The sequence below is a fragment of the Pseudorasbora parva genome, chromosome 19, assembly GCF_024679245.1.
Source record: "Pseudorasbora parva isolate DD20220531a chromosome 19, ASM2467924v1, whole genome shotgun sequence".
NCBI classification, from domain to species: domain Eukaryota; kingdom Metazoa; phylum Chordata; class Actinopteri; order Cypriniformes; family Gobionidae; genus Pseudorasbora; species Pseudorasbora parva.
This window is the reverse complement of record NC_090190.1, coordinates 16,889,476-16,902,911: the sequence shown is the minus strand read 5'-3', so window position 1 is coordinate 16,902,911 and position 13,436 is coordinate 16,889,476. Positions and strand designations below refer to the sequence as shown.

The 13,436-nt window shown below is 39.6% G+C and overlaps 1 protein-coding gene across 1 annotated transcript in view; it reads left to right on the top strand.

Annotated features, from left to right (window-relative positions):
* The window catches only part of jarid2b (jumonji and AT-rich interaction domain containing 2b), a 131,868-nt gene that overhangs the window by 84,413 nt on the left and 34,019 nt on the right, over window positions 1-13,436 (top strand). Inside the window, exon 4 of the mRNA XM_067425997.1 lies at window positions 12,686-12,855. Coding sequence (XP_067282098.1) covers window positions 12,686-12,855 — 170 coding nt within the window. The remainder of the gene's footprint in view (window positions 1-12,685; window positions 12,856-13,436) is intronic.

Sequence of the window (13,436 nt, the reverse complement as noted above, 5' to 3'; positions counted from 1 at the left end):
AGGGTATTGAGAGTTGTTAGATGACACTCGCGGGCAAATTAGATTTGCTGCCGCTAGGGTGCGTCTAGATTTCTAGGCTAGACTTGTTCAGTAGCGGCTCTTGAAAGCCGTTATCATGCAATTGGATATCGCTAAAGCCAACCAGAGCAACGAAGGTGTAGCAGAGCTCGTTGACAGATTAAACTTTCGACGTATCCGGTCGGCAAAACTCAGAACACATCTTCCCTTCTTAAGAATGACTTCAGTGCTGTTCTTTGTCATTTTCTTAGAGAAAAGCTTAACTCCAAGTTGCGGTCAAAGCTGATTCGAAAGACCGCCGTTCGCCAGTTTCTGTGTTTACTAGAAGCACGCAAACGCAACTCTGCCGTCGTCATTATGGCCCCGCCCACCGACTCTATACACAATGTGATTGGCGCGACCAGAGTTTGGTGTTTACAGCTCAGAAGTGAATTAAGAGTTGGTAGACGACACTCGCGGCAAATTAGATTTGCTGCCGTTAGGGTGCGTCTAGATTTCTAGGCTAGACTTGTCCAGTAGCGGCTCTTGAAAGCCGTTATCATGCAGGAGCTTTATAGTATCACACCTCCCAAAGTGAATGTGAGCACTGCTTCGGTTACAAATACTGTAGGCCTCCTGAAGCCCACAATCATGTTAACACACTCATGATCACTTTTGAAGTTTATGGCTAAAATGTTTCAGTTTCAGTAGGTTTTGTTTTTAGACTTAGCTGGTTTGAATGGCAGAATCAGTTACCGTTATCGGTCAAGTACAGCTCTCTCTTTTTTTGTTTTTTAAGCTTGAAATTTGATGTTGACTCAAATTTGTCTTGGCTTCTGAATGTTTCCAGACAAGTCAATGTGAAACAGTGTTAGCAGCCCAATTTATTTCTGTAATATGACATGATTAGAGAGAAATTCAACCAATAGAGTGAAATTGGATATTCAACCAAAACATTATTTTAGTCTATGCTTTTATTTTTATATTTATACTTTTATTGTACTTTAATTGTTTTTGTTTCGTATTTTTAATTAAAATTTTTACTTAGTTTTTATTTATTTATTTATTTATTTATTTATTTATTTATTTATTTATTTATTTATTTATTTATTTATTAAATGAAGTGAAATTAAATGGTGTACAGGCATGAACTGTTCATAATAACACCAGGGACATGTATTAAGAAATGCAGATTTTTTTTTTTTTTTTTTTTCCGCCATAGTAAAAAAGTAACAGGGAAAAAAGATAGAAAAAATGGCGATCAGAAAACATTTTGTACTTTTGGGTTTGTGACATGTTTTGGAAGGTGGGGTTTTCAAATGTTTATGTGAAAAAGGCCAACGTTCTTAGAAGCTGATGTAAAATGATTGTGTGCTGAGCGAAGAACTGATGTTAGGATTTCAGTTTGCAAATGTTTAATGATGATGCAGTGCAGAGAGCACTTAAGCTAAAGCATGATGGCTAAACAAAGGTTATCTGTCTTTTATAATTGACTCTCTTCTGTCTTTAGATGCTAAGGGCTTTGCAGCCCTTAGCATCTAATGCAGATTTTTTTTTTGTGATGAACGGTGGCATTTGTAGGTTACCCCTGAGGAGTCCGGTTTGTATTTTTCTCCTCATGACCCCTGTGACCCCACATCTTTGGGCTTACCTGACTAATGAGGTGATGTATGAAGGCAGAGCAGTAGGGTGTAAGGTTAAAGGTCAATCCAATACCTAACATCTGTCATGGTTATGAGCAGAGAACTTGACTCAGGTAGGCAGAAAAGCAATAAGAAATTAGCTGAAGTGTATTTGCACATCCAAAGTTTATTCTGATGTGGAGCGCTCCACAGGGAGAGTCATCAAAATCACATTCATTTATTCTTTAGCCCTGGGTCGGAGAGCCTCTTTCACTTGTCTTTTACTGAATCAGAGTGTCTTAGCTCTCTGTTTTCTCTCAAAAGACTAACACAAAGAATATATCAAATTCAATTAATATTTTCCCTAGCGTTCAAATCAGTAGTTAAATTAAAGCTTTTATTCAGCAATGATGCATTAAATTGATCAAAAGTGACAGGAAAGACATATATAATGTTACAAATATTTCAATTTCAAGTAAATGCTGAAACAATGTATCATGGTTTCCTGAAAACTGTATGTAACATTGATAATAATAAGCAAATCAGCTTATTAGAATGGTTTCTGAAGGATCATGTGGCACTGAAGACTGGAATATTCATGATATCAATGTCTTCAAATCAATGCAAATAAATGCAGCCTAGTGTGCATATTTAAAAAAAATCTTACTGACCCCAAACTTTTGAATAGTGGTGCATTTTCTTTTCTTATTTTTTTTTTTTTACCCCTTTAGCCTAAAAACTGAATGTTCTCTCGATTAAAAATAAGTCATTTAAAAACTCCACACAATACTTTAGATTCCTTTTAATTCATTCAGGAAGATTATTTTATTGAACAGGTTAAAAAAAGATTCATTTAAATCGTCACTCAAATAAAATACAATAGTTTTTTTCACTGAAGTTAATATAAAATGTACTGATTAACACATTATGTGTTATATAAAATGCTGAGCATTTTCCACTTCACCGTTTTACTCTCAAACAAAACTATAACAGTTAAGTGATTTTAGAAATGTTTTGCAAATCGACTCAACTCAATATTGAAAAGAACTAATTTGAAAGAAAAGTTAGTTCACAAATATTGACCTTTTTTTATTTTATTGACCATCCAACCCAACCCATGTTCCTTTTTCTGCTTTGTCACAGTTTTGTAGCAATGTTGGTTTCAGCGCTGTTTATTAGACCGGGCTAGTTGAATGACCCAGAATCAGGGATCCCCCTGCGCTCTCTTGGCTGCCGCGGGCTGCCCGCCACATGTGCCGCTGGCTCCTCACCGCGCTCTCAGAGCCAGCTGCTCCGCACTGGCAGAGGCTGCTGAGAGAGTTTATCAGGACCATGTGGCCCATCTGGAGCGGTTTAGATTTAGTAGAGAGAGAGAGAGAGAGAGGGGAGAGAAAGAGAGTTAGCATGTGTACTAGAAGCCAGCGAGAGAATTAAAGATGTTTGACTTTACAGAAATATTGTCCATTCCTCTTTACTTTCACCCTTCTTTGTCTAGTAACATTGCAGTAAGAATAGTTTAAATTACAGCTGTTACTTTAACACTAAATGTTTATTTAATGTGATTATTTATAAATAAAATAGTGTTTCAAAAGGAATGCTATTAATCAAATATACTTGCCATTAGAGCAACATTCATGTTTTTCAAGTATACACTGAAATAGAGACATGTCACTATAGGTAAGGGTATTTTATTATTTTTATGCTTTGTATACAGTTTTTTTTTTTTTTTTTTTTTTTGGATTAACAGGTGTTTGTGTGTGTATCTCCAAGCAGTTTTAGTGCAGCCTATAGCATAGAGCAGCTGGGCATGACAGGGGATGGATTTAACAAGGATGGGGTGAGTACTAAGCAGAATTGAATGAGTAGATTCAAAGTACTATGTTAGAGATCACAGTCAATCTGCAGCTTGTTTATCTCTAACAATACAAATCAAATAGATGGCATATTACACACACACATGCTGTGTGCTGAGAATTTTGAGTGTCTGTTCTGCAGTCACATCATGGTGTCGCATCATGATATGGCCATTATCAGAATATTAAATGATTATAGGATTTTTCATTTAATGGAATAGTTCACCCAAAAATGACTCGTCCTCAATTTGTTCCAAACATGTATGATTATTTTATTTTTTTGTTCAGCTGAACACAAAAGAAGGTATTTTGAAGCATTTGGTAACCAACAGTTGATGGACCCCATTGACTATGGAAGTCAGTGAGGTCCGTCAACTGTTTAGTTCTAGCCTAGAAATCTAGACGCACCCTAGCGGCAGCAAATCTAATCTGCCCGCGAGTGTCGTCTAGCAACTCTCAATACCCTTCTGAGCTGTAATCGCCAAACTCTTGCCGGGCCAATCACATCGTGTTTAGAGTCGGTGGGCGAGGCCATAATGACGACGGCCGAGTTGCGTTTGCGTGCTTCTAGTAAACACAGAAACTGGCGAACGACGGCCTTTCGAATCAGCTTTGACCGCGACTCTGGAAGACTTGGAGTTAAGCTTTTCTCTGAGAAAAGAACAAAGAACGGCACTAAAGTCATTCTTAAAAAGGGGAGATGTTTTCGGAGTTTTGCCGACCGGATATGGCGAATGTTTAATCTTTCAACAAGCTCTGTTTCACCTTCGTTGCTCTGGTTGGTGTAGCGCTATCCTATCGCGTTGCAGAGGGAGTTTGAAAGACAACCGTTTATCCCGCCCCTCAGATTGAGCCGTCAATGGTGAGTTTCCAGACCAAACATCTTGATGTGGGTCTGGCTTGTCAGGCTAGTTTAGTTCCCCATATTCTTCAAAATGTTTTCTTTTGTCAAACAGTTTTGGAACAACTTGAGGGGGAATAAATGATGACAGACTTTTCATATTTGGGTGAACTATTCCTTTAAGTAAGGCCTAATGCTGCTTTCCAGGCTGGTTTTTGAGGCCGTTTTTGAAGTTACGACTTTGTGGAATTTCAGGCAAAGTCACGCCAAACTGTCTGAGTGCAAGGAATTACGCTAGGTAGATGTGAACATAGCATGGCGGACTGTACCGGGCTAATGCTCATTTACAAAAATTTCTATCGCCAAAGGTGCTTACTCTTTGATTATTTGAGGGAAACTGATGGGGAAAAAATTACGCATAAGGCAAGAGAAGCTGTTATACCTTTTATTTTAGGGAAGGCAAGTTTATTTGTATAGCACATTTCATACGCAATGGCAATTCAAAGTGCTTTTAATAGAAATTAATTAAAATACTGAATAACATATGCATAAGAAATACGAATACTATGTGTAAGAATTAAAATAAAAACAAGGACAATTAAAACGGTTGTATAAAGAAATAAAAAATAAACGGGTGAGAAGTAGATCCCTATCTCCTTGATTCTAAATCTGGGTACCCCTATCTTAGATGGAAGAGATGGAGCAGGTTCGCAATGTCTCCTGGACCTTACAAGTCGGTCCAAGACGGGCTCCTGTAGAGGACGTTATCTATGCCCTGCTGGGCCTCCCCTTTCTTGAGTCCTCTTCTTTACACCATTAACAAGCAGAATTAAGCGAAGCACACTGCTCTCCTTTTCCAATCTCCTCCAGTCAGACAGCTCTAACCAAAAATAATAATCAACAGAAGCATACGAAATCCAAACATAGTTGCAAAGACAATTCAAAAAATAAAATGATATATAGATACAATAACAATAACCACAAATTTTACATTATTTGTATATCCGTAGGGGCTGCCATCATTGTTTCGCGGGCTATGTGACGTCAGAGCTCGTAACTGGGAGTACATCGATCTAGTACGAGTTCACGGGTGGGAAGTCACGGGATTGACTGCCGTTCCAGTGCACTTTCACGGGTAGAACACGGGTTTCGGGTTGCCTGGAACGTGGCATTGGTCCGAGTTTTTACCATATAGAAAAGTATATGTTCATGTTAATAGCCTGCCTTAGGTTTTAGCTGTGATAAACGCATCCAAAAAGTACCTTTATTTACTGTGTCGTCTTGTTTATTATTTTCCTACAGACCACTATGTCAGATCCACGAGGGCTGCGCTTCTCGGTTGATAGCAATCCTTTTATCTTAAAGTTTCCTCCATGTTAATACATGCACATGAGGGAAAAGCTGAATGAATTGCACACAAAGGGTTTTTATACATCCCTCCTCCCCTTGCTTCCCTCCTAAAACTCAAACATATCTGCCCCCGGGGTCTATCAGTGCCTGCCCTCTCTTCATGGCTCCATCCATCTCCCTCCTGCAATCATTCATCTCTTTCTCCCTCCCTGCGAGCTTCTCCCCTGCTCCACTCATCTGATCCGGAGAGAGCCATAGCCTGCTGCTGAGATTAGGAGTGACTCCAGCCGCTGTGGAATGCTTTGATGCTTCGTGATCTTGGGGGGGTGCTGACACTAGAGGGGTTGTCCCTTTTACCCCTGGCGCCGCCAATATGCTTTTGTTTGTGGAAGCCCTCCAACTCTTCCTCCTGTTCGGCACAATTTGGTGCTCTTTTAGAGGAGTGCCATCCTTCAAAACAATCACACACACTACAAAGTGCTCAAGGATTCAGTGGATTCCCGGAGTTCTTGCAGTACCTGTGTTACTTTGCCATGCTGTGCGCTTCTGATTGAGGAGAGAGATATCAAGTTACCAAAGATTTCACATAACGCCAGCAGAGATCACAGAACGCGACTAGCCAGACAGAATGAGGCTTGTTTAATATCTGTGTCCTCTACTTTTGATGCAGATTGCACCGCTTGAGTTGTTTAAAGTTGGAGATTGTGGCTGCCTCCTGTGATTGGAGGCAGATACATTGAAAGTGGAGAAAACTGGAGATGACTTCTAAACATGCAAATGATTAAGCATTAAAGGGTTAGTTCACCCCAAAATGAAATTTCTTTCACTAATGACTCACCTCAATGTTGTTCCACACCCGTAAGACCTCCGTTCATCCTCGGAAAACAGTTTAAGATATTTTAGATTTAGTCCGAGGGCTTTCTGTCCTTTGAATGTAAGTGTATGCCCACTTGATGTCCACGTCCAGAAGGTAATGAAAACATCATCAAAGTTGTCCATATGTGACATCAGCTTCAAAAGAGTTAGACTCTTTCAAATCATCGAAAATACATTTTGGTCCAAAAACTACGACTTTATTCAGCATTGTCTTCTCTTCCGTGTTCCTCAAATAAAGATTCAAACGGTCATGAATCAGCTGATTCGGAACGCCAATGTCACGTGATTTCAGCAGTTTGACACGTGATCCGAATCATGAATCAATAAGCTGATTCATGACAGTTTGATTCTTTATTTGAGGAACACGGAAGAGAAGACAACGCTGAATAAAGTCGTAGTTTTTGTGGTTTTTGGACCAAAATGTATTGTCGATGCTTCAAAAGAGTCTAACTAACAAACTGATGTCCCATATGGACATCTTTGATGATCATTTCATTACCTTTCTGTACATGGACAGCAAAATGTGCATACACTTGCATCCAAAGGACAGAAATCCCTCAGACTAAATCTAAAATATCTTAAACTGTGTTCCGAGGGTGAACGTAGGTCTTACGGGTGTGGAACGACATTGGGGTTAGTCATTAATGAAAGGAATTTCATTTTTGGGGGAACTAACCCTTTAACATGTTTCATGTAATTGCATGTAATAAAAACCAGTAAAAGTGTGTGTTCCCTTATGCCACCATCATAGTGAACTCCATGCATATATTTCAGTGATGTACACCACTGGATGTTTTCTGGTTGCTCTCTCCAGCTCACAACAGCTGTTGCTTGTAAAGCAAGGTAACATAAAGGTTACCAAAGCATTTTGTCACTCTCCTTCACCTCCTCTCCTAACCTCCATTAAGCCCCAGGGATCCAATCACTGTTTCTTTTCCTTTCCGTTTTGGCAAACCCAACTCCTCTCCTTTGGCTGTCCTAAAAGCTAATCAGTAACACAGAAGAGCTCCACGTGACATCAGAGTGGGGCATTCTTTGAAGGGCGAGGCACAGGGATTAGAGGAGGATGAATTTGGACATCCTGCCATAATCCCTCCCTCCGCGCCTCCCAGCAGGTGCTCGCCCCTCGCCTTTTTTTTCTCTTTTGGTTGTTTCACTTGACTGCCCCTTCTTCACTTTTCCAGTCCTCTTCTGTCTAGCTCGCTCCACATCTTGGCCAGCTGGGCTGATCTCCAGGAGGCCTAATTTGCTCGTATCTCTTTGTTGTCCCTCTATTTTAAGCATAACCTTACACACAGGTGGAGGAGAGAGAAAAAAAAAAACTAGAGGCAGATGCATTGAAGCTGGATGCAGGTACTTTGACCAAAAGTGTAGACCAAATTGGAGGCATAGACCTTGAAAATTTTTGGTTGAAATTCAGGTAGTTACCTGAAATTTGTAGATTAATTATGAGGCAGATGCCTTGAAACTGCAAGATTTAATAGCAGATACTTTGACAATAGTGGCATATTTTGAATACAGATACATTAGAAATTTGAGGCAAATTTGAATGCAGATGCGTTGACAACTATAGACTATTTTGAAGGCAAAAACTTTAAAACTGGAGACAAATTTGGATGTAGATCATTTGAAAACAGACACAATTTAAAGGCAGATAAATTTAAGCTTGAGGTGGAAACTTGGACACTAGAGACAAATGTATTGAAACTCCTGGTCATCTCAGATTATATCAGTCTGCTCTCATTTTAGATAAACATAAATGCATCAAATACACTTTTAACGTTCTCTCAGTCACAACTCTTCATCATAAGTTTTTGGCTTCCATGAGATAAATGGTAATTGGATCATAGCCCTACTTCCTGAAGTGACCTTACGCTGTTGTGGTTTTTATCAGCTGTAAATTATGCATGAGCCTCTTGTTAAAAGACTGGCATTGTAAGAGAACCCATATCTGTCCCATTAAGGAGTGCACAGGCTGGGAATCTCCATGGGGCTATTGTGTTGCAGTGTCTCTTGCCCATTGAGGAAGGGAAAGACCAGTGGAACCGGAATGCCCAGATCAGTCAATCTCATGGCCCCTTTTTACCCATCCTGTCTGGCGGATGTGGTTGTATCCCATCTCCACCCTCCATTACTCATATTGCAGTTAGCAGGCTGCCCTTTTCTGAGAAATACAGAAGGTTTAATATCCTTGTTCTCTGGTTGACGGGAGTGTCTTTTAGTTGAAACTAAGTCTGGGCTTTTTTTTTTTTTTTTTGGAGTGAGTCGTTAATTTGCACAGACATGCTATAATTGGGGACAGCCACAACTCCTGCAAATATTCCTGGGAAAATAAGCAGAGCTTCAAAACACTGGAACTCTCTAAAACCTAACACGTTAGGTTGTGTGCCGTCTCCTGCTTACTTAGACGACTGCCTTCTAAAACAACTTCCTAAATGTTGCGAACCTTCATAATTTGCTAAATTGGAACACATGCAACAATGCCTATACAAAGGGTATTTAACATTTAGGATTTCAATAAAGTTTGACATTATGTATGCTAACATGCCAAACGTGCGTAGTGCAAACATATTGTGTAAATATTTAAAGTGTTGCTATTTTTATTGAGAGTCTTCAGTATTCAGTGAAATATTTTTGGTGCAATGCATTCTGGGTTTGTCTTCACACTAAAAGATAAATGTGATTCTGACTTAGAATTTGGCCAAAATGAGAAGGCTGAATAATTTTGTTTCCTACATTTTTGAAAGAGCATTTGCATTTTGAGTGCCTGTAATGCTTTTAAAAGCCAGACAGGGAACTCACTAGGTTTTAAAACAGAGCTATCATTTTAAGCAATTGTTGTTTGAGTCTCAAGAGCGTAAGAGTCAACAGAAGTTTTCATAGCCATTCTATTTTCAGAGAACTCACACATTTGCATGAAGCCAACAACCTCTTGGAAAGTTGCGGTTCCATAGCGTCTTCCTAGGACTTTTCCCATTTCTGTTTGGGCTTACTGTGTCGTTTCTCTCTCAGGACTGTGATGTCTATATTTAGACTGTATAGATGTGGTTAGAGACATGCATTAAGTTGTAAAATAGCTTTTTGCATAATGTGTAGGTATTACACTACAACATGTTGTCTATCCCAGCATGCATCTCTGTCTCTGTCACTGGATACTTGCATGCCAAACAGTTGGCCATTATACCCTGTAACGAGGAACAGATAGGATAAATAGTCCAATAAAAGCAGGCCGTCTCTGAAATTGAGAGCAGTCTAGACTGACTCGATGAACTGTGACATCCTTCTTTGTTTTATTGGATCCTTTTTTGCACAGCTGCATCAGAACTACTCTGGTACTTAGTTGCGCTAATACTTCTAAAGCAGCATTTCTCAGCCCCTACAAATATTTAGGTTTCTTATGAAAACCATGGCAAGAAAAGAAGATTGTTTTCATTATTTCTCCTGCGAAGTAACAATCCTCCCCTGGACCAGTCTAAATGAGGTTAAACCTCTGCCTGAAACACTTTAGCAATCAATAAATAATGGGGCAGTTGGCCGGCTTGTAAGTGCTTTGTTGAATATCTAGCAGCAATGTTTTTAAGGTTTTTTACGCTTGTGTTTGTTGGCTGAAATCTCACTCAGCTGTCATCTAGTCCTCCAGCTATCTCTCGTTTTTCGATGAACTTTTTGCCTGTGTTAATCTCCATTAATGAATGTCAGTGTTTGGGTGTGGAGCTGCAGTTGCCTTCTAAACAGATGATGCGGTTTTAGAGGGTGATTTTGCGTCTTTTTGAAACATAACACGTTGTATTTTAATCTTGTCCACTTCAGTTTTTTTGTTCTGTAAATAAACTATAGTTCACTGTGATTTCTTGTTTATATCCATGTCTGTGAGGCATCCAGTCTCATTCTTTCCTCCTCCTTCATGACTTCTTTCAGACTTCAACACATTTAATTGCCTGACTCTCATGGTTAAAGGGTTAGTTCACCCAAAAATGAAAATTCAGTCATTAATTACACACCCCCATGCCGTTCGACACCCACAAGACCTTTGTTCATCTTCGGAACACAAATGAAGATATTTTTGTTGAAATCCGATGGCTGAGAAAGGCCTTCATTGACACCAGTGTCATTTGCTCTCTCAAGACCCATAAAAGGCACTAAAGACGTTGTTACAAAGTCCATCTCACTACAGTGGCTCTACAATCATTTTATTAAGCGACGAGAATAGTTTTTGTGCGCAAAAAAAAACTAAATAACTTAAATAAGACTTTTAAAGTGATGGGCCGATTTCAAAACACTGCTTTGTGAAGCTTCGAGACTTTGAGTTATGAATCAGTGTATCGAATCAGCAGTTCAGATTGCCAAAGTCACGTGATTTCAGCAGTTTAGCGGTTTGACACGGGATCCGAATCATAAATCGTACACAGATTCATTTTCATCGCTTCTTAAAATTATTGTAGAACCACTGTAGTGAGATGGGCTTTTTAATGACGTCTTTAGTGCCTTTTATGGGTCTTCAGAGAGGAAATGGCATTGTTGCCAATGGAGGCCTTTCTGAGCCATCGGATTTCCCCAAAAATATCTTAATTTGTGTTCCGAAGATGAACTGAGGTCTTACGGGTCTGGAACGGCATGAGGGTGATTAATGACAGAACTTTTTAACTATCACAGTTTGGTTAGTATTCATAAATGCTTCAATAATGGTTTTGGAACCTCAAAATTTAGATTCCAAATTAGTCAGAAAGTGTGTTTTTACCTTGATCAAAATAGATGTAAACAGTAGTTTAAACAGCACTTCTCCTCTTATTGTGGCATAATGGAGGTGAGGTGCCCATGCCATCAGTCACAGTCATGAGAGACTGGAGAAAAAAAGAAAAAAGGGGGAAACAATCTGTCTGCTGAACACAGCGTTGGTGAGAATTGATTAGCGATGCCGTCGCAGCTTCGTCAAAACTGCTGCCGGTTGGCAAACCATCTCAGGCACGGTCCTTTGATTGAATGAGATTAATTTGTACAGGAGTGAATGATGTTTGTCTTCTACCCATCCCCGTTATTTTCTTTAATTCTGTGTGGGGAGAACATATTTGGCAGCAAACATCAGGCGTGGACCGAGGGGAGTGCGTGTGGGTATAATGATGAAATGCAGCTGAAATGGAAAGTGCGTACACGCGTGCCTCCTCTGGCAGCGCACGGAGGGTGGAGGAGGAATTGAGACATACGACTTTCCACTGTTATTAGTATTCCATGCTGTTTCCCGTGGAGAGCTAAACTAAAATGTAGAGTCAGTGAGTTGGATGTCTACAGAAGGAGAAGCTGTAACGAGTGAGTGTGAGAGGCCTTGAATGTTGGCAGCTTGATTTATCCTTAGTGCTATTTATCAGTCATCAGCTGCTGCTGAAGTCTTCACAGCATGTAATGGAGAAGTTGATTACGAAGCCTTGACGTGAATCAACATTCAGAGGATGAGTTAGACAGCATCTTTCAAATGCTAAAGAAGGAAAAGCACAAGTGTCTGCTAGCATTTCCTCAAGCCACTCACTCATAGAGAGAGTAGAGTCTACTCTGATTCTTGAGATATGGGAGAAAATGGCAACATTTCCACTTTGAAACTAATCAGAGATGGTTAACAATAGTGTTCATAACACATTTACTGTTTCATTTGGTTTAACTTTTGTTATTTTATCAGAATTAATTGACAATCACTAACTTCCCACAAAACATGTATGCATATTTGAAAGATTTGAAAGTCAGTCCTTGTCCTCAAAGGCACTTTTCCATGTTTCATCTGCTATCAGTTCAACAAGGTTAAATATGGGTGAGTACATCCAGTTTTGTAGCTTAGATTGTTCCAGTACTCAACCCAGTTATCAGCATTTGGATAACTATCAGAAATAGCAGCTCTTGTGTGCTAGTCGTGTTTGAATGGGTTCCAGATCGACTGAATTAGTCATGGCAACAGCAAGGCCCCAAGTGGAGTTTTACCATCACAAGAGCAAATGCGTTGAGAAATGTATTGCTCTGGGCAATGTTATCCGAGTCCGGTGCCAAGTGGGGATTTGCAGGAGAAAAGTTTTTATAATGTATCCATAAAGTCTCTGTTATGTGATGGAACGCAAGTGTATTTAAAATCTATTGTTTCCATTTTCTCTATCTCCCTCTCTCAGGCCCAGACTTCATGCACAGAGGAAGTTTGCTCAGTCTCAACCCAACTCTCCCAGCACCACGCCGGTGAAGATGGCCGACCCCTCTCTGCCCACGCCGCTCACACACATCACATTCCTCTCCAATCGCAAACCCAAGACAGAAGACTTCCTTACCTTCATATGCCTTCGAGGTATTGCGTTACTTTTCAGTACCCTTCCTTCCTCGCCTTACAATTCAGTTATTATAGTTTGAGTTATTATAGTTTTGAAAAAAAAAGTTATTTACCTTTTGGTTATTCATTAAATACTCAGGATAATTTTAGTTTTCTTCTCTAGTAGCAGCACCACAATATGTTCTAATTTTGATGACGAACATCACTTGTTCACTAAAAACTGCACTGTGTATTAAAAAAAAATACAAAACAAAAAGTTGAAGACTTAACACGGTGCACTGGAGTCCAAGTGGACAATTAAATGTGCTATAAATGTCATTGCTGCTACATTCAGCAATAAATTGTAACTGCCATCATTATAAGGCATTCCAGCAGCATGGACTGTATCCGCTTAAAGCAACAACTAGTAGCTGAATTTGCCAAGTTACGGCATGCCAATTTGGAAAATAGGAGTTATTGTTGAGGCCATTTAGACCCTTTATGTTTTGAAGCAGTTCAGATGAACTAAAGAAGACTCTTATTTGTTTTGTGTTGGTTTTGCAATGTTTCACGAAATGAGCCGAGACATTATATGATGTAACCAATTTGCTTTTCGCAGT